This window comes from Dama dama, chromosome 3 (genome assembly GCF_033118175.1).
Source record: "Dama dama isolate Ldn47 chromosome 3, ASM3311817v1, whole genome shotgun sequence".
Classification (NCBI taxonomy): domain Eukaryota; kingdom Metazoa; phylum Chordata; class Mammalia; order Artiodactyla; family Cervidae; genus Dama; species Dama dama.
In genome coordinates this window covers 58,576,231-58,602,504 of record NC_083683.1, presented here as the reverse complement: position 1 = coordinate 58,602,504, position 26,274 = coordinate 58,576,231, and the positions used below count along the sequence as shown (strand labels likewise).

Below are 26,274 nucleotides of genomic sequence, written 5' to 3'. Positions count from 1 at the left end.
ATATTTCTTAAAAAACAACAATAACGGGAAAAAACCCCCAAAACCCTCGGTGATTCTGATGTGCATTCTGTGATTAAAAATAGTGTAAATCCTTCGGCCTGTTTCTGTTCTGTATAAACAGGCCTGTTGTCTCTTCTTGTCTGTGTTATTGTCCTAGACAGTCACGTACCAGTGCCTTGAAGAGCATCTGTGGCTATTCCCTTGTATTTCATGCAAAAAGCAGTATACCAGTAGCTGCCGCTTTGTGTTTTACAAAAAATAAACTTTGAGGAGTTGGCAGAATATCTATAAGTTAGTGTTCACTGACTATGTTATCTTTAAATGGAGAGCTGTGATTATTCTTCTCTGCTTTCTACTTAAGCTTTGTTTTAATATTCTTAGGAAACCTGAAAAAAATTAGTTTTGAGGTTTCAAATACATGCTTTAACATATAACTGGCTTTCTAGATTTATGTTACGAGCAGCATCTTAATGAGGTAATTTGGTGAGCTTAATTGTTACAAATTTGGTAATTAAGTCTAAATAGTTGATATGAACTAGTTAGTTTCTAATACCACCCTATCAGAATGAACAGCTTATATAAATTATGAGAAAAATATATATGTATTACCTATAGAAATTGTTAGCATTAAAGTTGCAGTTTTCAGATTTCTGGTCCCATGTGCTATATTCAGTTGCTGGTATAAAATAAAATTATTTGTTGAATGCTCAGCCATTTTGCAAGGGAGAGTATTAAGAAAGGAGCTAGTATATATTCTAAAGAATTTGACTTGCAGATGATAACTTACACAAATTTCCTTGTTGAATCAATAGAACCAGTAAGTCCCTTCGAGTAAATTGTGAAACCAAGTTGTTTGTTTGTGTTTTTTTTTTTCCCCCTAATTTTTTGTCTGTACCGTGTGGCATGTGGGATTCCCCCCACCAGGGATTGAGCCTGTGCCCCCTGCGTTAGAACTGTGGAATCTTAACTCCTGGACCACCAGAGAGGTCCCAAGACTAATATCACCTGGTCTTATTTTAGAGGGACTGCTTTGGTGGTTGCTGCTTCCTCCTTGGAAACCTTTGTGGATTTGTAACTAACTGCAATGAGTGGTATAAAAACATTTCTTTAATTCTGATAACTTTCTTTAGCTATAAACTTGCAGAAAATTGTTGTTGTTCCGTTGCTGAGTTGTGTCCAACTCTGCGACCCCACGGACTGCAGCAGGCCTGGCTTCCCTGTCCTTCACTATTTCTCGGAGTTTGCTCAAACTCATGTCTATTGAGTCAGTGATGCCATCCAACCAACCACCTTATCCTCTGTCGTCCCCTTCTTCTCCTGCCTTCAATCTTTCCCAGCATCAGTGTCTTTTCCAAGCTTCAGTTCTTCACAGAAAATTAGTAAGTACTAATAGTTTGGCCATTTACACATTCAGATTGTTAAACGCATCTGGTAGTCTGATCTAATTAAACAGCTATTTACTGAAATGAGGTTTTTGTATTGTAAATTTATTTTGAACTTTTTGATCTTACTTGTGACCTAGACTTTGTAGATATTACTACATTAATATGAAGTAATTGAATCACACAGAGGTTAAGCAACTCATCTAAACATATATGTAAGTTTCAGGCAGAGGAAGACCCCCTGATTGTTTTAATTTCGGGCCCCAGTGTAATTTAAGACTAAAACAAATGAGGAGCGTTTAATTGGAAAGCCTGTGGTTCAGAAATATTGAACTTTTGTCATTACATTTCAGTAGGACTGTATTGTATTTCATTTTATTTGGAACTTTTAAGACTTGGTAGTAGATGTTTTCTGTCTTGAGATGCTGGGCCTTTAGACTGTTGATTTTTTATTATCCATCCCTTTCTTGCGAAGATCCCCTGGAGGAGGGCATGGCAACCCACTCCAGTATTCCTGCCTGGAGAATCCCATGGACAGAGGAGGCTGGCGGGCTACAGGCCAGGGGGTCGCACAGAGTCGGACACGACTGAGTGACTCAGCAGCGCACAGCACGTGTCAGGCGCCTGGAAAGCTCCTTGAAATCTATGTGACAGAACTGCACAGACACGCCGGAAGTGGTGTGTCAGGACTGGGACCAGTGGGAAAAATAGAGACGCACAAAGTTAAGTTATAAAGCATTAAATTACGACAACCAGGAGGAAGCGGATTTTAAAAGAATGGTTATTATTTATTAAAAGTGATTTATTTTGGTTTTCTTTGTTGGTGACTTTTCACTTTGCATGTTAATCATAGACCCATGAAACCTGTATTACTGAAACATTCAGAAGAACTATTTTTAGTTAATGTGACATTTTCCCAGACTAAGTTTGGTATGAAACAGAAATTCCTGAGTTTTATTTATTTTTATTTTGTCTGCCCACATTTCTTGTATATAACATAAGTCATCAATTCAGAATTTTGAAAACATTTATCTATGTGATCGAACCAAAAATTAGGTCAGAAAATAGTTTATAATACCTTTGTAACTACAGCCTACCTACTAACAAGAAAACGTTTCTTTGAAACAGTTCTGGAATTTGAGAAGCCTAAGATTTATGCTGTGTGCATTTACTTCAGCTTTTGTTGAGCTTCAGTGAAATTGGTTACATCTGGTAATGTGTTCTAATTAATAACTTATCTGGAATATAATATATCAGAAAATAAAACCTGCCTAACAAGTTCAACTCTTTTAACCTGACCAAATTCACATTGTAGCTTAGTTGAGTGTAGTAATAACTACCAAATTAAACTCTTTTAGATATCATTCTCAACCCTCAAAATGTTTGGGCAGTGTTGTAACGTACTACTGAGAAATAAAGTGGGAGGAAAAAATATGGGAAAAAATCAACTGTAATTGTCCACTTTCCTAAATGGATTGCTTTGACACAGAACATTGGAGCTGCACACATTAAAAAAATTCATGTAAATTGATCACTTTATCTTACAGACTAGGAAACTGAAGACAGGAGATTGGTCAGGCTAGTACTAACTAGAATTCAGATTGTCTGATTCTTGTTTTTCAAGGTATAATATTTTTGTATGATAATGATATATAGAACTTAATAGAATATGGAGAATAAAGTTAATGATTATTTCTCCTCTCTAATAAAGTAAATTTTCTAGAAATTTTACTCATGATTAACTGATTTCTTGTTTTGAGAAATCTCTTTTTGAAATAAAAATCAGGATTCAGTTTGTGTTTATTTAGAGAATATTATGTGCTTAATTTTTGTTAGCCTCATATTAGGGAAATGCGTAGGATGAATAAGCCTGCTTTTTTTTTTCTTATGTAAGATTTGGTTTATAGTTTCCCTTTTACTGGCTTCTTGTCAAATTTAGGCAGATAGCATGACTAAATCTATTTTAAGGGTTTTTTTTTTTTTCCCATTTGTTTACATTCTTACACATCCTTTAAATACTACTTTATCAAGCTTGATATATGTAGCATTTTACAAACTTACTTTCAAGCAACACACAACATACCAATAAAGTGATCCATCTCTAATAACCTGAATGGTTACCTTATTTAAGTGTTTTATAGTTGAGAACAAACTGGTTCCAGTAGAGGTGTCTCTGACTCTATTCCAGCTCTACATAGTTTGTTCTTGCTGTTGCTCCTTGCTTACTTTACCTGTAACTTCACTGAAGTGGAAAATCTGGCTCCCACCCGCCACCATCTATTTTACTGATCGCTTGTCTTCAGTAGACATGTATAGTTGTTTCAGCATTACTACTAATCTGTAGCCTTGTAAGGAATCGCTTCACCAACCAGAACACAGTGTTCATATGCAGTTCTTTTTTTTCTGCTACAGTTACCAGTCAGAATACTGTCTACCAACGTTATTAAGATCAGCGCCATTTTCCATGCCCTCTTCAGTGTGGATATGCCAAACATTTGTAATACAGTTACTGTTTTGCCAGTTTTGTATTTCTAGACTCCTGGTTGATTTTTATATTTGCATACATTCAGCTTTACTCTTCCTGTTGTTGAGTTCTATGGATTTCAGCACATGCAAGTTCCCTCTTGTCTCCTGTGTAGTCAGTCACTCCTCCACCCTCTCCAGTTCCCTGGCAACCTTTGATCTATTGTCTGTCTCTATAGTTTTGCCTTTCCAGAATGTCATATGGATGGAAACACTATATGCCCTTTTTGGTCTGAATTCTTTCCCTTAGGAAGTGCTTTTAATATTCATCCATGTTGCATGAATTAATAGCTTTTTAAAAATTGTTAAATAGAATTCTGTTGTATAGATATACCATTTTATTTATCCCTTCCCTTGTGGTTCAGATGGCAAAGAATCTGCCTACAATGCAGGAGACCTGGGTTCTATCCCTGGGTTGGGAAGATCCCCTGGAGGAGGGCATGGCAACCCACTCCAGTATCCTTGCCTGGAGAATCCCCATGGACAGAGGAGCCTGGTGGGCTACAGTCCATGGGGTTGCAGAGTCGGACATGACTGAACGACTAAGCGCACACACACTGAAGGACCCCTTTCTTGGTATAAACGTTCACACGTAGGTTGGTATGAGCGTTAATTTTTAGTACACTTTGATAAATACCCAGGGGCACAATTGCTGGGCTATATATATGTTAAGTGTATGTTTAACTTTATAAAAAATAAACAAAAACTGCCAAACGCTTCCATAGTGACTGTATTTGTTTTCATTTTTGAAAGATATTTTAGATAGAGTTCTTGGTTGAATGTTTTATTTTCCTCTTTCTTTCTATAGCTTAAAAATATTGAGAGGAATTCCCTGATGACCTAGAGGTTAGGATTCTGGGCTTTTACTGTCATGGCTTGGGTTCAGTTCCTCCTGATCTGGGAACTGAGATCTCACAAGCCTCACCCCACCCCATCCAAAAAAAAGTTAATTTTTCTCCTCTTGTTTCTGATGACAAGTTGGCCGTCATTTATGTCTCTGTTTCTCTATGTATATTCTTTTTTCTCCTTCTGACTGCTTTATGATTTCCTTATTACTATTTTTCAGTAGTTTGACTCTCAAATGATAATCTTGTTTTTTGGTTTTCCTTAGAGGTTGTTGAAGTTACTGGATTTATGAGTTTATAGTTCTCATGAAATTAGGAAGAATTTGGCGTTTTGTTTTTTTTGTGTGTGTCCTTCTTGCTCTTGCACTCTTTCTGGGATACTGTTACATTAATTTTAGACTCTGTGATATTGCTCAGCAGTTCACTGCCGCCGTTGATATTAACTCACAGTTCATTGTCCCATGGCTCCTCCCCCCCCACAGCCTCTTTTCTCACTGTGTTTAACTTTGCATTTTTTTCTATTTGCTGTATCTTCAAGTTCATTAAGCCTTCTTTTCAAGTTCATTAAGATGTTTTTTATTCCAGAAGAATTCCAGTGCATGTTTAGTTACAGATATTAGATTTTTATCTCTAAAATGATCAGTTTGAGCCTTTAAAGAATCTTTGGACTTTCAAATAATTATAAATTCATAAGATGCAAAAATAGTACAGATGCCCATTACCTGTCTTCTTCCAGTGATGTCTTCTTACATAACTAGAGTGCATTAATTATCAAAACCAGAAGTCAATATAACTGACTAGATATGCAGATTAACTCACTTCACCATTTTCTTCATGCGTTCACCTTTTCATGTTTTTATCATTCTGTGGTATTTTCACATGTGTAGAGTCATCTAACCGCCACCACCAAGAGCATGATACAGTTTGATACTTTGCATTTCTGTCATTATGTTCATAGTTTTCTTTATTTGCTTAAATGTATAGAATACATCTACAATACCTTTTAACCTCCTTGTCCACTAATTCTATCATCTGTATCACTGTTGGGTTTTTTTTCTTTCCATTTTTATATTTCACCTTGTGGATTGTATTTCCTGCTTCTTTGCATAGCTAGTGTTTTTGACTGGATGCTAGACATTTAATTTTACATTATTTAATACTGATGTTATATTATTTTAAATATTTTGGGCTTTATTTTGGGGTATAATGTTATTTAGGATTGTTTTGATCTTTTTGAGGCTTGGTTTTAAGCTGTGTTAGTGCGCGTCAAGAAAATTCTTTGGTTTAAAGCTCTTTTGGTTTCATTATTTTTTTAACTCTATTCAGTACCCCCTGTTAAAAGGTCTACTCTGGTTGATGGGAGGGGCTTCCCTGGTAGCTCAGAAGGTAAAGAATCCGCCTGCAATGCGGGAGACCTGGGTTTGATCCCTGGGTTTGATCCCTGTTGTGTGAAGATCCCCTGGAGAAGGGATAAACTACCCACTCCAGTCTTCTGGCCTGGAGAATTCCATGGACAGAGGAGGCTGGCAGGCTTCAGTCCATTGGGCTGCAAAAAGTCGGACACGACTGAGTGCCTTTAACTGGTTGATGGGAACATGAGTTTGAGGGGATTATTCTGACTACTCCTTTTCAGAGACTTTTTCTTCAGACTCAACAACTTTTTTCACATGCATGCACAGATTTAGCAAAAACATTGAGACGCTCTCTCTAGACTTTTGGAGCCCTTTGTCTGCAGCTTCCTTCTCTCCATTTGGCCTGGAAATTCTAGCTGTTTTGGTGGTTCCCCTAATTCAACTCTTTTTTTCTTAACTCGTAGAGACTCTTGAGGCTCAGATTGGGCTCCAGCCCCTAACCCCCTCCCTGTGTTTCATCCTCATAACTCTATAGGCAATAAAGCTTACTTCATTTCGTCTTTTCTCTTGATGATCTCTGGCCTGAGATGATGTTCAGTTTCTGAAAATCATTGTTTGATATATTTTTTCCTAGTTTTTTAGTTATTTAAGGTAGAAAGGTAAATACAATCTGTTTTTCTGTCTTGGCATCACTGCCTTATAGAAAACTTCATTTTAGTTTTATATTTGTCTTTTATGACTTTTTAAAATTTACGAGGAAAACAGTGCATGAACTTTAGTAAATTTAGGCACTTAGGGTGCATGTTCTTTCTCATGTTTACTTTCTTTCACATATTCTCTGTCTCACATGTCTATTCACACTTTTTTATCTATTCACTGTCCTTCCATTCCTAATATGAGCATCAACACAGTCTATTATTGAGCATTTTTATTTAATATAGGATAGTGGTGACAAATGTTAGTTTAATATAAGATCATTTTGACAGATGTTATCTGTTTACCTAGAAGAAAATGGAGTACCTTCATTTCTTTTTTCCTTTGTTTACTAAAAGAAGATAATGATTCTTAGTTATTGTTCAGTATAGAATATTGATCCCTATATTGGTTAGGACATATTCAGGCACACTATTGTCTCATTGTGTTGCAGGAGGGGGGACCCCTTCCAGGGCCCACGAGTGGGCTCTTGTCTAACACTCAAAAGTGAATTGTCCCAGGAGACACATGTGCTGACAAAGCTAGAGACTTTACTAGGAAGGGGTGTCCAGGTAAGAGCGGCATAGTTAGGGGACCCAGGAGGGCTGCTCTGCCACGTGGCTTGTAGTCTTGGCTTTTATCGAACGGGGGTTAGTTTCAGGGTTGTCTCTGGCCAGTCATTCTGACTCGGGGTCCTTCCTGGTGGCACATGTGTCACTCAGCCAGGGAGGACTCTGAGAGGTTGATGGACATGTGGACTGGGGTCTTCTCTCTCCCAAGTTATTCCAGTTGGTGGTAGCTTGTTAGGTCTGAGTTCCTCACCAAAGCCTCCTGTTGTTAAGTGGACTCACATGTCTGGCCAGGGTGGGTAGTTTCAGTCAGTGGTTCCCCTAACAGCTGCACTTCATTTTATTGTGCTTAATTCTATAGTGTTTTTACAAATTGAAGGTTTGTGGCATCAAACAGGTGTTGGTGTTTTTCCAACATTTGCTCACTTTATGTCTTTATCCCATTTTGGAATTCTCAGATTATTTCAGACTTTCTCATTCTTGTATTTGTTTCTGTGATCTGTGATCAGTGATCTTTGATGTTACTATTTAAAAAAGATGATGACTCACTGGAGGCTCCAGAGATGGTTAATATTTTTTAGCAATAAATTTTTTTTTAAAGTTGAGGGATGTACATTGTTTTTCTTTTAAGACATAATGCTGTTGTATACTTAACAGGCTGCAGTATAGTGTAAACAAATACTTAGGTGCGCTGGGGAACCGAAAAATTTGCATGACTTGCTTCACTGTAATATTTGCTTTGTTGCTGTGACCTGGAACCGAACCTGCAGTTCTTGGAGGTGTGCCTATAGTGGCTGTTGTTTGAAACCCTAAGCCATGAAATACTTAACGTTACCCACGCTGGGGAAACAAAAGAAAAAAGTTTTACTTTTGTACTAATCCATAGTACTCCAAAGTTAGTATTTTTCTCTTATCTGGTGAATGTACAGATTAAATATTAACTTTTATTTTTAATGATAATATTATTTAGTAGAAAAAGTCCTAATCATCTCTTTAATATGTATAATGTTATGCTGTTGAAAATGGGATAGCCTTGCCTGACTTTAGATTTCTGACATATCTTTTATTAAACTAGTACAAATGGAAGATAAGTGCATCAACTTATTTTTAAACTTATTTAAGAAGGGAAACATGCTTATTTCCTAAGAAAAAACTGAAATTTTATACTTACTGTTCACTGAATTCAGAGTTGTCATGAACATGGTAATGAGGCAAGTGCTGTTTTAACCTATTAATATTATAAAATACATTGAAACAGAGTTAATGTTGTTTTGGGGATGTGGGATGCATAATAAATACTTTTCTTCTCATTTTGTGACTGTCATGAACGTTTAAATTGGAGTTGAATGTATGTCACTTAAACTGTTCTTGACATCCCCCCCACCCCAATTCACTAGATCATTTTTCTTTATGAGTAATCCAGTTCCTTGCTAGGATTATATTTAAAGTGATAAATATACTTATTCTTTAAAAAACTTTTCTTCTTTGTTACTTTTAAAAGAGATGTTTAATTCCAGTAGTACATATAAATTTGGTAATGCACAGTTACATTTTTGCCATAGAGCCAGGCATCTTTGAAGTATTTTAATGAAACATTTACAATGTAAGATGGTCAAAATTAAGTACCCACTAACTTGTTACCAAACATAAAATGGGAGGTGGAGTATAGGTTTTTATCACACGACTTCTTTTTAAAATGTAAACCTAATAATACTAATCTTAATGTTTTCCTTGAAAAATATTCAGCTCTTCTTACTAGATTGCTTTTTAGGGATAATCCATATGTTTGTGTATATGCATGTTTATTGGTTTTAATAAAATTGGTTCATATTTCTGATGAATTTAAATTAGATGTTTTTATCATCCTCTTCCAAAGTGAATTTTGTCTGATGTTAAATAATTGCTTTCAATTTGAATATAATTTTTAGTGGTTAGCACCTGTTGTTACTTAGTAAGTATGGTACTTACTACTTTCCTAGGGGAAAGTGAAAGTGAAAGAAGTCGCTCAGTCATGTCCTACTCTTTGTGACCCCATGGATGGTAGCCTATGAGGCTCCTCCATCCATGGACTTTTCCAGGCAAGAGTAGTGGAATGGGTTGCCATTTCCTTCTCCAGGGGATCTTCCCAATCCAGGGCTCGAACCTGGGTGCCCCACATTGCAAGCAGTAAACATTTTACTAAAAGTTAGGTAAAAGTAAAGCTTGTGTTTTGAAAATGGCTGTTTGCAAATTCTTTGTAGATACCACTTTTGAATTTTTGGTCTTTCATATTCAATTTACATTTTTGAGTTAGCATCTCTAGCAATCAGTACCTCTGCCTCAGTGATTTTTTTTTTTTTTTTTTAATGTACTTGAGGTTTACAGTGCTTAGTCATTTTTGGACTTGTTTATCTCTAGCCAGGTTAAGAAATAAGCTCTGTTAATTTTTTGCCCTAATGTAAAAACGCAGATTGTTAGAGCATGTGTGAAATTGGAGGGCTGAAGGACTAAGGCATCCAGAAAGATAACATTTGTTGCTACTTTTCATTGGGGTAAATTTTAACGGACTATTGAGTTAGGTTTGCCTCTGTTTACAATTCTAAGATTATATGATGTATTCACATCCTATGGCATAGGAATAAACCTCATAAACTGAATAAATAGCAGCTATATAAATAAGCATTTGGAGGAGAGGAATTTGAAATTAAATAACTAGATCTGAATTAACTGAACATTTCTGAGACTAACAGGAGAATGTTTATTTAAAAGAAAAAATATGTCAATTCAGGGCTGCATTTATTTGTCCACTTCATTTTTATTCATTGTAACTTTCTTCCTATGTGTGTGGTCTGGCGGACAGTTTTAATTGCAAGGGAAAAGGTTTTCATATTTAATAACTTCTGTTTCAAATAAAGTATGTCTGCCAGTCCAGCCCTTCCTAGATGGTTAAGAGGAAGATCAATGAGAATATTAAAAGTACTTTTGGTTTTGTTTTCTATGTATCATATTGGATATTTTTGCTGCTGTTCATATGTTTACATGTTAGTAATTATGACGGCTTTTGGATAATTCCACTCTAGAGGGAGAACTGGTGGGCGGTCCTTCCTGTGACACGACCCTTGAGTGACAGTTCTATTTGATTGCCTCCAGTACTGTGAGGAAAGGACACGACTCTATGGTGAGGACTGATGGACATACATTATCTGAGAAAAGAAACTACCAGGTAAGATCAATTTTTTTCTCTTTTCTTCTATTGGTCATATAGTTACATGAACTGCTTAATATGTTGTATTTAATTGGAATCAGCAGGTTGGATACACCTGAGTTTGAAAAATTGTGGTTATAATTTTAAAAATATGCATGTTGGTTTAGACAGTTGAAATAGTTGAGAACATTTTTCAGACTAAACCATGCTTATAATAAATCTATATTATTACAAATGATGTACATATATTTATATAATAAACATGTATATGTTCTTTTAGTGTCAGAGCATAAATTTCCTGGTGTGTATATATATGTCAAAACTTAGTTTATCTAATACACAATTTATGACTTCATGGCTGGATTCAGAGTTAGTATTCCATGAAACAAAATGTTGATTGTCTTTACACATATTATTCCTATAAAACTAAATCTGAAGTCTTGGACTATATTCAGGGTACTATAGCATCACAGAAATGTAGACACAACTGGTTAGAGTATAAAAGAAATAGAGATCAGGGTACTCAGACACTCAAATTGTATTGAATTAGCTTATCTATTAGCATTAGCTTGCTTTCCTCACAATACTGGATTCTTGCTCTCTCATTTATTTAGGTAGTTAATAATATCCATCCTCTACTAAATGTGTAAGGATGCTGAAAGGATAGTTGAAGTGTAATATTCCTGTTTCTTTCTGAGCTTTTAAAAGAAGGTGAATTTTAACAATAGTACTATTAAATAGTGATTTTTTTTTAAACCCATAACATTTGAATTTAATTTTCTCAAAGAAAATATGTTTTATTAATTTGCCTATAATTTAATGTCAAATGATATAGTGACTCAGAATAAGCAATAGTTCATAACTCAAGTAGGAATAAACTTTAGGCTTCTTTCACAAATACATATCCAACCTCCCTCTGCCCCTTAGCACCAGGTGTTATTCTCTGCAGGCTGTGAAGGCAACTGGTGTGATAGTAGCAGCTTTGTTAACTAACCATTTATCTTCTAATCATTAATTTTAGTCTGGTTAGTCTTTTCTTCCCTTAGGTTGGAAAAGTGAACAGTGGAGAAAATTCATGGTGAAATAACAAAGAGCCTTTGAAAACAAGACTTAGGTCCTATACATAATGAAAAATAGAGTCATATTTAACCTTTCTAGAATTTGACCCAATTTTATATCTGAAGTTTCTTGCTAGATTTTTAGAATTTAATAAGCCAGAGTAAGCTGTGGCTATGCAGAAGCGGTTCTTCTGCACCCTTTTCTGCTCTGCACTGCTCTTGCAGACTTGGTCAGCCTGGCCTTTGTGCATCACTCATACTAGCTGTGACTGCTGCCTCACAGCCGCTTCCAACCACCTTGACTCATACAAGTTTCCATTGGTTACACTACTTGGGTGGTTCTGTATTTTGGTAGATTATGCTAAGTTTTTTTTTTTTTAAGAATATCATAATTCTAGATTGTGTGGCTTTTCAGTATTCGTAATCCAGTTTGTAAAATGAAAGTATAGAAGTTTTGTATCATCACACAGTGTGATTAATTTACTTGATGAAATCATATTAATAGAGAATTCCAAACTTTACACTTAAGAATAAAAATCAGATTATATTTTATACATGAAGAGATTTCCTGGTTTCTGTTCATTCTGCTAAAAAAAAAAATTGTTTAGAGTCACACTGTTTCAGTCACATTATTATAAATAATCCAGGCTTTTTAGCTTATCAGAAAATTCATTTTTAGTTAGGGTTTTTCTGCCTGAAAATATTTTCCCTTTTCTTTTTACTTACTGACAGTCAATGCATGTTGGAATATTCTTGGAAACAATTGTTTAAATTTCTATTGTAAAATTATTTTATTTTTAAAAGCCTCTTCTGGAAAGTACATGTATAGAAGTTTAATTTCTGGTCTGATAATTATGATGATATACTAATTACATATGGGAAATTCAAAGGAATAGTAGATAAATTACTACTGTATTGGTAGCACTTAGAATCTGTATATGTATGCTGAGATGAAATGATTTGGATTTCTTAAAATTCCATGTTTGTGAAATTTTATTTGTTGTTTTTCATGGATAAAGTAGGATTTCTTTGTATTCATGTTTATACCTATTTTAATTTATCTTACTTGTTTTAATTTCTCTTTGATGCCTTTTATTTATGGAGTGCCATTGATGTCTTATAGTGATATTTAAGCATTCTGATAATAATAAGCTAATGTTCCAGAATTTAATAAAAAGGGTAATACTTTACCAATTCTTATTTCATTGAGGACTTGATTAAAGACTTAGGAACTTACTTGGGAAGATGCATTTCCTCAACTTTGTGCTAAAACTTAGTGACTTTCAAATGGGCATTGGTTGAAGTATTGATTTTTCTGCTGCTATCTACTTTTTGTGTTTTATTTCTTTAGTACTAAAGTTTGAATAGAGTATTTGAAATTTATTTAGATGGACAGACTGCTATATTAGTTCAGACAGGACAGTTTAATCATATAAATGGTTTACAGTTTATTCTTAGAAGAATTGTCAAGCTTCTTCTAAGGAAATGTAACTCCAATTTTTGGCTAGAATTTCTTATATTCCTCTAATTTACACTAATTTATTCCAACTATGAGCACAGATCTAATCATATTAATTACCAGGTTAACTTACCAGTACCTATTCCCCTTTCTAATGCAATAAAGATGAGCTCCTAAACCTTACATATAATCTTTGTGCATTGTGATCCCACATGCCTTTATTTCCATTGTCTTCTCTGTTTATAGTGAGTTTTTGCGTGAGTAATATAAAACTACTTTTGAATCTCCCTGCAGTGCACTTTTACATGTATGCCTTTACTTGTTTGGGTTCCTCTTCATGTGATGCCTTTTCTTCTATCAGTACTTTCAGAAGCCATTCAAAGTGATGGCCTTTCCCTTGCTTTCATAACCTTTGTACCTATTTCTAGTTTAGTGTGTACCATGACAAACCAAAGTTATGTTTATTTTTTCCTTGTCTTGCTATAGCCCCATGCTGCCCAATACCATAGGGACTAGCCCCATAAGTGGTATTTAAATTCATGTAAATAAAATAAAATAATTTAAATTCTTAGTTATGTCAGCCATGTTGCAAATCCTCAATAGTTGCATGCTATTAATGGCCGCCATATTGAACAGTGCAGATACAGAACTTTTCCATTATTGTAGAAAGTTGTATTAGACAGTGTTTCTGTATGTTAAGCTTCTTGAAAACTGGAGCCATATTTATTGATATTTTGGTATTGCCAGTACCAAATGGTTTCAGTTACATAATAGGTGTTCAAAGGCATATCGATGTAATAAAAATAAACAAAGAAAGAAGTTACAGAAATTGCACACGGTGCTGAGGGAAATGCTACATATATACATCCAGTATTTTTAGGATATTACTTTTTTTAATTTGAGCTTACTAATCATGTTATATGTTGGCTAGTTCAATGTATATTATCTATAAACTGGATCTAATGCATCCCAGTCTCTGTGTCCCTTAAGAATACCTCATAATCTAAAATACCACATTAACTTTGTGAAATATATCATGTCAGAGAACAAACGATGGCAGTGATTGTATTGCTGTTTCCTCCTCTCTCCTCCTCCCACTAAATATTTTATTTCCATTTTATTATTTTTTAATTACAGAGCTATAGAATGTATAAGTTTGTAATTTTATTGTTAACAATTTAGTGTGTCTTTTTTTTCTAGTAATTATATAAGTGCAAATGTGATGTGTTATTGTTTTTAACAAATACACACATTTCAGCAGCTTGTGTATTGTACCTAATGTAGATGTTTCCATGCCCCACCCTTCAAATTGCTTCCTTCCCCGTAAGTACTTACTAGTTTGAATTTTGTTTCATTGTTTGTGTTTTTATATTTTTGTTACATACATAGTTCAGTATACAGGTGCATCTTTATTGTGTGTCAGTTTTTTAGGAAGTGGTACCCTATATTCTGTACTGTAAAATTCAAAATTTTAGAATTTTGAATAGAAAAAAAATAATAAATTTCCAGCCCACCTCAAACCATAAACAATTTCCCAGATGTTGTGAAAACACTCAACACCTATCTGACAGTTCAGATCAGCATTTCAGATACCTGACAATTCTGCGAGAAGGGCCGAGAGGAGCTACTCCACGTTCAAGGTCAGCAGGGGTGGCCGTGAGGAGATACCCCTCGTCCAAGGTAAGGAGCAGTGGCTGGACAGAAAGAATGAACGGATGGAGGCAAAGCAAAAACAGTACCCAGTTGTGGATGGTACTGGTGATAGAAGCAAGGTCCAATGCTGTAAAGAGCAATAGTGCATAGGAACCTGGAATGTTAGGTCCATGAATCACGGCAAATTGGAAGTGGTCAAACAGCAGATGACAAGAGTGAATGTTGACATTCCAGGAATCAGCGAACTAAAATGGACTGGAATGGGTGAATTTAAGTCAGATGACCATTATATCTGCTACTGTGGGCAGGAATCCCTTAGAAGAAATGGAGTAGCCATCATGGTCAACAAAAGAGTCCTAAATGCAGTACTTGGATGCAATCCCAAAAACGACAGAATCATCTCTGTTCGTTTCCAAGGCAAACCATTCAATATCACAGTAGTCCAAGCCTATGCCCCAACCAGTAATGCTGAAGAAGCTGAAGTTGAACGGTTCTATGAAGACCTACAAGACCTTTTAGAACTAACACCCAAAATAGATGTCCTTTTCATTATAGGAGACTGGAATGCAGAAGTAGGAAGTCAAGAAACACCTGGAGTATCAGGCAAATTTGGCCTTGGAGTACGGAATGAAGCAGGGCAAAGGCTAATAGAGTTTTGCCAGAGAACGTACGGGTCATAGCAAACACCCTCTTCCAACAACACAAGAGAAGACTCTACACATGGACATCACCAGATGGTCAATGCCAAAATCATGTTGATTATATTCTTTGCAGACAAAGATGGAGAAGCTCTATACAGTCAGCAAAAACAAGACCAGGAGCTGACTGTGGCTCAGACCATGAACTCCTTATTGCCAAATTCAGACTTAAACTGAAGAAAGTAGGGATAACCACTAGACCATTCAGGTATCTCCTAAATCAAATCCCTTATGACTATACAGTGGAAGTGAAAAATAGATTTAAGGGACTAGATCTGATAGAAAGCCTGATAAACTATGGACAGAGGTTCGTAACATTGTACAGGAGACAGGGATCAAGACCATCCCCATGAAAAGAAATGCAAAAAGGCAAAATGGTTGTCTGAGGAGGGCTTACAAATAGCTGTGAAATGAAGAGACGCGAAAAGCAAAGGAGAAAAGGAAAGATATTCCCATTTGAATGCAAAGTTCCAAAGAATAGCCAGGAGAGATAAGAAAGCCTTCCTCAGTGATCAACGCAAAGAAATAGAGGAAGACAACAGAATAGGAAAGACTAGAGATCTCTTCAAGAAAATTAGAGATACCAAGGGAACATTTCATGTAAAAATGGGCTCAATAAAGGACAAAAATACTATGGACCTAACAGAAGCAGAAGATATTAAGAAGAGGTGGCAAGAACAGATGGAAGAACTATACAAAAAAGATCTTCACAACCCAGATAATCATGATGGTATGATCACTCACCTAGAGCCAGACATCCTGAAATGTGAAGTCAATTGGGCCTTACGAAGTATCACTATGAACAAAGCTAGTGGAGGTCATGGAATTCCAGTTGAGCTATTTCAAATCCTAAAAGATGATGCTGTGAAAGTGCTGCACTCAAAATGCCAGCACATTTGGAAAACTCATCAGTGGCCACAGGACTGGAAAAGGTCAGTTTTCATTTCAGTCCCAAAGAAAGGTAATGCCAAAGAATGCTCAAACTACTGCACAATTGCACTCATCTCACAGGCTAGCAAAGTAATGCTCAGAATTCTCCAAGCCAGGCTTTAGCAATACGTGAACTGAGAACTTCCAGATGTTCAAGCTGGTTTTAGAAAAGGCAGACGAACCAGAGATCAAATTGCCAATATCCTCTGGATCAGCAAAAAAGCAAGAGAGTTCCAGAAAAACATCTATTTCTGCTTTATTGACTATTCCAAAGCCTTTTGACTGTGTGGATCACAATAAACTGTGGAAAATTTTGAAAGAGATGGGAATACCACACCACCTGACCTGCCTCTTGAGAAACCTGTATGCAGGTCAGGAAGCAACAGTTAAAACTGGACATGGAACAACAGACTTGTTTCCAAATAGGAAAAGGAGTATGTCAAGGCTGTATATTGTCAGCCTGCTTATTTAACTTATATGCAGAGTACATCATGAGAAATGCTGGGCTGGAAGAAGCACAAGCTGGAATCAAGATTGCCGGGAGAAATATCAATAACCTCAGATATGGAGATGACACCACCCTTATGGCAGAAAGTGAAGAGGAACTAAAAAGCCTCTTGATGAAAGTGAAAGAGGAGAGTGAAAAAGTTGGCTTAAAGCTCAACATTCAGAAAACTAAGATCATGGCATCTGGTCCCATCACCTCATGGGAAATAGAGGGGGAGACAGTGGAAACAGTGTCAGACTTTATTTTTGGGGGCTCCAAAATCACTGCAGATGGTGATTGCAGCCATGAAATTAAAAGACTCCTTGGAAGGAAGGTTATGACCAACCTAGACAGCATATTAAAAAGCAGAGACATTACTTTGCCAACAAAGGTCCATCTGGTCAAGGCTATGGTTTTTCCAGTGGTCACATATGGATGTGAGAGTTGGACTGTGAAGAAAGCTGAGCGCCGAAGAATTGATGCTTTTGAACTGTGGTGTTGGAGAAGACTCTTGAGAGTCCCTTGGACTGCAAGGAGATCCAACCAGTTCATCCTAAAGGAGATCAGTCCTGGGTGTTCATTGGAAGGACTGGTGCTGAAGCTGAAACGCCAGTACTTTGGCCACCTCATGCAAAGAGTTGACTTGTTGGAAAAGACCTTGATCCGGGGAGGGATTGGGAGCAGGAGGAGAAGGGGATGACAGAGGATGAGATGTCTGGGTGGCATCACCAACTCGATGGGCATGAGTTTGAATAAACTCCGGGAATTTGTGATGGACAGGGAGGCCTGGCGTGCTGCGATTCATGGGGTCGCAAAGAGTCGGACAAGACTGAGCGACTGAACTGACAATTCTGCATAAGGAAAGCATTGCAAACACAAGTTACCTAATTATTTAACAATTGATGGTGCATATACAGATGCATCTAATAGGTGATCTTTCCATTCAGTATTTGAGAGTATTGTACAATACTGAATACAAATTAATTTTTTTCTTTTTATTTACTGCAATGAAAATGTAAGTAAGCAGTGGTGTACTCCATTTCTTCTATTGTAAGTTATAACACAGTATTGGAAATTTTTGTCTTTCTGCTATCAGGATGCATCTTACAATGGGTAGTGTCTTAGAGCCATCCAGTGGCTTATAACCTTTTCTTGATAAGTTCTTATATGATTGAAAACAGCACTAACACCAAAGCATTTTAGAATCTGATATGTTAATGTTACAGATGCATAATATAAAGAACACTTAAAATGAAAAAGAATTTTTGGAAAATCAATATACTTAGCAAAGAATTGTCAGAATAGATATAGTGCATAGAGCAGAACAATGAAGGTTTCGGTCATTGTTGCTCTTTGGCATCGGGTTGAGGTGAGCAAGAGTGAGCTGAGGAAGGAATTCATTCAAAAATAAATAAAATACCTGAAGCCAGTGAACTGGTTCACAATTCATTGCTCTTGAAAATCTTGGAAATGAATGGCTGTAGCCACAGATGAAGGTATGGGAGTAAAAAAGCCTCAAATTGCATGATTGTTTAAGTTCTCTTCATTTGCAGTTACATAATTCCTGCTAAAATGAGATGGATTTCAAAGTTGCATTTAAAATGCAATGCTTCTGTTCATTTCATTATCATATTAACAGCCATAAAAGTTATTTTGACTCCATGACCTAAATATTTGTTTAAAATAAATGTTTGACATTTATTTGTCATTTATGGCTCCCCTTCTTCCTCTGGCCAACCAAAAACATCAAATTAAATGAATTCCCATGTTCCTCACTGGTTGGTTTATTACATGATGCTAACAGTGTTGTTCTTTCTTTGAATGTGTATATTCTTATACTCTTTTACTCATCTTATGAAATCATCAAATGAGGTGAAATTTGCTTCCCAAAAGGCAAGTTTCTTTAAGATACGTGGTTTTATGGCACCTGTGGTATCTTAGTAATTTTTTCACAGTGCCCCTCGGCCAACAGAAATGTTAAAAGTTTCATTAAATTAAATAAGTAGGTTTAACCACTTACATAGTTCATATGGTATCTGACAGATACTGACTTGTTTCCCAAAATTTAAAATACCTGGCAGCATCCCCATGTGTTCACTGTGGTGCTCCTTTGGGAACTTAGTTCTAGGCTTTTGCATATGAAATAATTGTGTTCTGTTTCAGAAATATATTTTACATTTAAGTGATTTGCCCCAATCATGGATATGGAATGTGTTCATGATTAAATAGCAAGTTAAAACATTAATGTAGATATTTCTGTCAATCAGAGAAAATATAGAAGCAGTTGCCTTTTTTAAACTGAAGTATAAACATAGCTGATTTACAGCATTGTGTTAATTATTGCTGAGCAGCAGAGTGATTCAGTTATACATATATTTGTTCTTTTTTAAAATACTCTTTTTAATTGTGGTTTATCATAGGAGATCGAATATAGTTCTCTGCTATACAGTAGGATCTTCTTTATCCATTCTTTATGCAAAAGCTTACATCTCCCAATTCCAGCCTCCCCTTCCATCCCTCCCCTAGCCCCCTCCATCCCTCCGCTAACCCCCTTCCACTGGCAGCCACCAGTCTGTTCTCTGTATCTGTGACTCTGTTTCATAGGTAGGTTCATTTGTGTCATATTTTAGATTACACATATAAGTAATACCTTGTAGTGTGTGTCTTGCTCTTTCTGATTTATTTAGTTTGATAATCTGTAGTTACATCCTTGTTGCTGCAAATGGTATTATTTCATTTTTTATGGCTTATTAGTATTCCTTTATGTATATGTACCCCATCTTTATCCATTTATCTGTTGATGGACAGATGTTTCCATGTCTTGGCTATTGTAAATAGTGCTTCTATGAACATGGGGGTGCGTGTATCTTTTTGAATTGCAGTTTTGTCTGGATATATGCCCAGGAGTAGGATTCCTGGGTGTCCATTGGAAGGACTGATGCTGAAGCTGAAACTCCAATACTTTGGCCACCTCATGCAAAGAGTTGACTCATTGGAAGAGACCCTGATGCTGGGAGGGATTGGGGGCAGGAGGAGAAGGGGACGACAGAGGATGAGATGGCTGGATGGCATCACCAATTCGATGGGCATGAGTTTGAGTAAACTCCGTGAGTTTGTGATGTACAGGGAGGCCTGGCATGCTGCGATTCATGGGGTCGCAAAGAGTCGGACACAACTGAGTGACTGAACTGATCTGAGGATTCCTGGATCACATGGCAACTGTAGTTTTAGTTTTTTGAGGAACGTCTATAGTGTTTTCCATTGTGAGTACACCAATTTATATTTTCACCAACAGTGTGAGAGGGTTGGTTCCCTTTTCTCTGCACCCTCTTCAGCATTTATTACTTTTGTTTTTAGAGTTTGCAGACTCTGTCATATATATATATGTGCACACACTCACATATATATATATAATTTTATTCATTTATGGGTGTGCTAGGTCTTTGTTGCTACATGGTTTTTCTTAGGTCTCAGGCTAGACTGCGGCGAACAGGGGCTACTCTCTAGTCGCAGTGGTGGCTTCTCATTGTGGTGGCTCCTCTTGTTGTGGAGCTCAGGTTCTAGGGCCCGTAGGCTTCAGTAGTTGCACATGTCTGCTCAGTGGTTGTGGCTCATGGGCTTAGTTGTTCCACCACATGTGGGATCTTTCCAAATCAAGGATTGAACCTATGTCTCCTGCATTGGCAGGCAGATTCTTTACCACTGAACCACCAGGGAATCCCTATCATTTATTTGTAGGCTTTTAACGTTTGCCATTCTGACTGGAGTGACACAGTACCTTATTGTGATAATTAGTGATGTTGACCATCTTTTCATGTGCCTATTGCCCATCTCTATGTCTTCTTTGGAGAAGTGTCTGTCTAGTTCTTTTGCCCATTTTTTGATTGGATTGTTTTGTTGAATTGTATGAGCTTTTTGTATATTTTGGAAATTAAGCCCTTGTTGGTTGTGTCATTTGCAAATATTTTCTCCCAGCCCCTAGCTTGTCTTTTTGTTTTGTTTATGGTTTCCTTTGCTGTGTAAAAGATTATAAGCTTGACTGGGTCTCATTTTGCTTTGGGAAACTGACCTAAGAAAACATTGGTGCAGAGTTACTTTTTAAAATATAGTCTCAGCAAGGATTGAGTAGATGCAAGAAAAGTTTAACAAGGACCTAGAAGAAATAAAAAAGAGTGAATCAGTAATGAATAATGCAATAACTGGGATCAAAGGCACTCTGGAGGGAACCAACAGTAGAATAACTGAGGAAGAATATAGGATAAGTGAGGTGCAAGATAGAATGGTGGAAATAATGAAGCAGAGAGGAAAAAAGAAAAAAGAATTAAAAGAAATGAGGACAACCTCAGAGACCTCTGGGACAGTGTTAAACGCCCCAACATTCAAATCATAGGCGTCCCAGAAGAAGAAGACAAAAAGAAAGGCCATGAGAAAATACTTGAGGAGATAATAGTTGAAAACTTCCTAAAATGGGGAAGGAAATAGCCACCCAAGTCCAAGAAACCCAGAGAGTCCCAAACAGGATAAACCCAAGGCAAAACACCCCAAGATACATATTAATCAAATTAATGAAGATCAAGCACAAAGAACAAATATTAAAAGTCAGAAGGGAAAAACAACAAATAACCCACAAGGGGATCCCCATAAGGATAACAGCTGATCTTTCAATAGAAACTCTTCAGGCCAGAAGGGAATGGCAGGACATGCTTAGAGTAATGAAAGAGAAAAACCTACAACCCAGATTACGGTACCCAGCAAGGATCTCATTCAGATATGAAGGAGAAATCAAAAGCTTTACAGACAAGTAAAAGCTGAGAAAATTCGGTACCACCAAACCAGCTCTTCAACAAATGCTAAAGGATCTTCTCTAGGCAGGAAACACAGAAAAGATTTATAAACTCGAACCCAAAACAACAAAGTAAATGGCAATGGGAGCATACTTATCAATAATTACCTTAAATGTATATGGGTTGAATGCCCCAACCAAAAGACAAAGACTGGCTGAATGGATACAAAAACAAGACCCCTGTATATGCTCTCTACAAGAGACCCACCTCAAACCTAGGGACACATACAGACTGAAAGTGAAGGGTTGCAAAAAGATATTTCACACAAATGGAGACCAAAAGAAAGCAGGAGTAGCAATACTCAATATCAGATAGAATAGACTTTGAAATAAAAGCTGTGAAAAGAGACAAAGAAGGGCACTACATAATGATCAAAGGATCAATCTAAGAAGAAGATATAATAATTATAAATATTTATGTACCCAACATAGGAGCACCACAATATGTAAGGCAAATGCTAACAAGTATGAAAGGGGAAATTAACAGTAGCACAGTAATAGTGGGAGACTTTAATACCCCACTCACCCCTATGGATAGATCAACTAAACAGAAAATTAGCAAGGAAACACAAACTTTAAATGGTACAATGGACCAGTTAGACCTAATTAATATCTTTGGGACATTTCACCCTAAAACATTGAATTTCACCTTTTTCTCACGTGCGCACGGAACCGTCTACCAGGATAGATCACATCCTGGGCCATAAATCAAGCCTTGGTAAATTTTAAAAAAATGGAATCATCTCAAGCATCTTTTTTGATCTTGCAGTAAGATTATATGTCAACTACAGGAAAAAAAATTATTAAAAATACAAACCTATGGAGGCTAAACAACACACTTCTGAGTAACCAACAAATCACAGAAGAAATCAAAAAAGAAATCAAAATATGCATAGAAATGAATGAAAATGAAAACACAACAACCCAAAACCTATGGGATTCAGAAAAAGCAGTGCTAAGGGGAAGGTTCATAGCAATGCAATCCTATCTCAAGAAACAGGAGAGAAATCAAATAAATAACCTAACTCTACACTTAAAGCAACTAGAAAAGGAAGAAATGAAGAACCCCAGGGTGAGTAGAAGGAAAGAAATCACAAAAATTCAGGCAGAAATAAATGCAAAAGAAACAAGAGAGACCATAGCAAAAATCAACAAAGCTAGAAGTTGGTTCTTCAAGATGATAAACAAAATAGACAAACCATTAGCCAGACTCATCAAGAAAAAGCGGGAGAAGAATCAAATCAACAAAATTAGAAATGAAAATGGAGAAATCACAACAGATAACACAGAAATGCAAAGGATTATAAGAGACTACCATCAGCAACTATATGCCAATAAAATGGACAACTTGGAAGAAATGGATGAATTCTTAGAAAAGTATTAACTTTCCAAAACTGAACCATGAAGAAATAGAAAATCTTAACAGACCCATCACAAGTATAGAAATCGAAACCGTAATCAGAAATCTTCCAACAAACAAAAGCCCAGGACCAGATGGCTTCACAGCTGAATTCTACCAAAAATTTAGAGAAGAGCTAACACCTATCCTCCTCAAACTCTTCCAGAAAATTGCAGAGGAAGGTAAACTTCCAAACTCATTCTGTGAGGCCACCGTCATCCTAATACCAAAACCAAGACAAAGATGCCACAAGAAAAGAAAACTACAGGCCAATATCACTGATGAACATAGATGCAAAAATCCTTAACAAAATTCTAGCAAACAGAATCCAACAACATATTAAAAAGATCATACATCATGACCAAGTTGGCTTTATCCCAGGGATGCAAGGATTCTTCAATATTCGCAAATCAATCAATGTGATATACCACATTAACAAATTAAAAGATAATAACCACATGATTATCTCAATAGATGCAGAGAAAGCCTTTGACAAAATTCAACATCCATTTATGATAAAAACCCTCCAGAAAGCAGGCATAGAAAGAACATACCTCAACATAATAAAAGCCATATATGATAAACCCCCAGCAAACATTATCCTCAATGTTGAAAAACTGAAATCATTTCCCCTGAAGTCAGGAACAAGACAAGGATGCCCACTCTCACTACTGCTATTCAACATAGTTTTGGAAGTTTTGGCCACAGCAATCAGAGCAAAAAAAGAAATAAAAGGAATCCAGATTGGAAAAGAAGTAAAACTCTCACTGTTGCAGATGACATGATCGTCTACATAGAAAACCCTAAAGACTCCACCAGAAAATTACTAGAGCTAATCAGTGAATACAGTAAAGTTGCAGGATATAAAATTAACACACAGAAATCCCTTGCATTCCTATACACTAGCGATGAGAAAACAGAGAAATTAAGGAAACAATTCCATTCACCATTGCAACAAAAAGAACAAAATATTTAGGAATAAATCTACCTAAAGAAATAAAAGATAGAAAACTATAAAACACTGATGAAGGAAATCAAAGATGACACAAATAGATGGAGAAATATACCATGTTCATGGATCAGAAGAATCAATATAGTGAAAATGCATATACTACCCAAAGCAATCTATAGAGTCAATGCAATCCCTATCAAGCTACCAACGGTATTTTTCAGAGAATTAGAACAAATAATTTAACAATTTGTATGGAATTACAAAAAACCATAGCCATCGAATAGCCAAAGCAGTCTTGAGAAAGAAGAATGGAACTGGAGGAATCAACCTGCCTGATTCAGGCTATACTACAAAGCCACAGTCATCAAGACAGTATGGTACTAGCACAAAGACAGAAACATAGATCAATGGAACACAATAGAAATCCCAGAGATAAATCCACACACCTATGGACACCTTATCTTTGACAAAGGAGGCAAGAATATACAATGGAGAAAACACAATCTCTTTAACAAGTGGTGCTGGGAAAACTGGTCAACCACTTGTAAAAGAATGAAACTAGAACACTTTCTAACACCATACACAAAAATAAACTCAAAATGGATTAGAGATCTAAATGTAAGACCAGAAACTATAAAACTCCTAGAGGAAAACATAGTCAGAATACTCTCTGACATAAATCATAGCAGGATTCTCTATGATCCACCTCCCAGAGTAATGGAAATAAAAGCAAAAATAAACAAATGGGACCTAATTAAACTTAAAGGCTTTTGCACAATGAGGGAAACAATAAGCAAGGTAAAAAGACAGCCTTCAGAATGGGAGAAAATAATAGCAAGTGAAGCAACTGACAAAGATTTAATCTCAAAAAAAAAAAAAAAATACAAGCTCAATTCCAGAAAAATAAACAACCCAATCAAAAAATGACCAAAGAACTAAACAGACATTTCTCCAAAGATGACATACAGATGGCTAACAAACACATGAAAAGATGCTCAACATCAGTCATTATGAGAGAAATGCAAATCAAAACCACAATGAGGTACCATTTCACACCAGTCATAATGGCTGCTATCCAAAAGTCTACAAACAGTAAATGCTGGAGAGGGTGCGAAGCAAAAGGAACCCTCTTACAATGTTGGTGGGAGTGCAAACTAGTACAGCCCCTATGGAGAACAGTGTGGAGATTCCTTAAAAAACTGCAAATAGAACTGCCATACGACCTAGCAATCCTACTGCGGGGCATACACACCAAGGAAATCAGAATTGAAAGAGACACATGTACCCCAATGTTCATTGCAGCACTGTTTACAATATCCAGGACATGGAAACAACCTAGATGCCTGTCAGCAGACGAATGGATAAGAAAGCTGTGGTACATATACACAATGGAATCTTACTCAGCTATTAAAAAGAATGCATTTGAATCAGTTCTAATGAGGTGGATGAAACTGGAGCCTATTATACAGAATGAAGTAAGTCAGAAAGAAAAACACCAATACAATATATTAATGCATATGTATGGAATTTAGAGAGATGGTAACGATGACCCTGTATGCGAGGCAGTAGAAGAGACACAGATGTAAAGAACAGACTGTTGGACTCTCTGGGAGAAGGTGTGGATGGGATGATCTGAGAGAATAGCATTGAAACATGTATATTATTATATGTGAAATAGATGACCAGTCCAGGTTCGATGCATGAAGCAGGGTGCTCAGGGCTGGTGCACTGGGATGACCCTGAGGGATGGAATGGGGAGGGAGGTAGGAGGAAGGGTCAGGATGGGGAATACATGTACACCCATGACTGATTCATGTGAATGTATGGCAAAAACCACCACAATATTGTAAAGTAATTAGCCTCCAATTAAAATAAAAAATAAATTAAATATAGTCTCAGACCTTACTTAGGTTCTGAAGTGATTGCACTGAGGGTGAAACTTAGTTTTTTGCTTTTTATCTTTCTGAATTCCCACATAAAAATAGAACAACTAGATAGAAAATCAAAACCCATGAAAACATTTGTAACAAAAGCTAGAGATGAAGTATCTCCATGAACCTCAAAATACAAGCAGATGAAAGATTAACAAAAGACTTAAATTTATCAGTTTTTATGCATAAGAAAGTAGAAGCATTGGGGTGTCTGAACCTGAGCATAGAAGCACCTCAAAGTGGTGAACAACCCGTTTGAAAATGTAATTAGACCTTTTGAAATTGGGGAGTTTTTGCCTGCTTGATTGGATCAGTG

General features: G+C 36.4%; 1 protein-coding gene across 7 annotated transcripts in view; it reads left to right on the top strand.

The window, feature by feature from the left end:
- CNOT2 (CCR4-NOT transcription complex subunit 2) overlaps nucleotides 1-26,274 on the top strand; it is a 120,165-nt gene that overhangs the window by 31,201 nt on the left and 62,690 nt on the right. For 4 of the 7 annotated variants that reach the window (XM_061130012.1, XM_061129984.1, XM_061129994.1 and 1 more), the window contains exon 2: nucleotides 10,494-10,566. In XM_061130012.1, the coding sequence (XP_060985995.1) occupies nucleotides 10,519-10,566 (48 nt within the window). In that variant the 5' untranslated portion in view covers nucleotides 10,494-10,518. Of the gene's footprint in view, nucleotides 1-10,423; nucleotides 10,567-26,274 lie in introns of all 7 variants that reach the window. The other 3 variants (XM_061129976.1, XM_061130002.1, XM_061129973.1) reach the window with 1 other exon arrangement.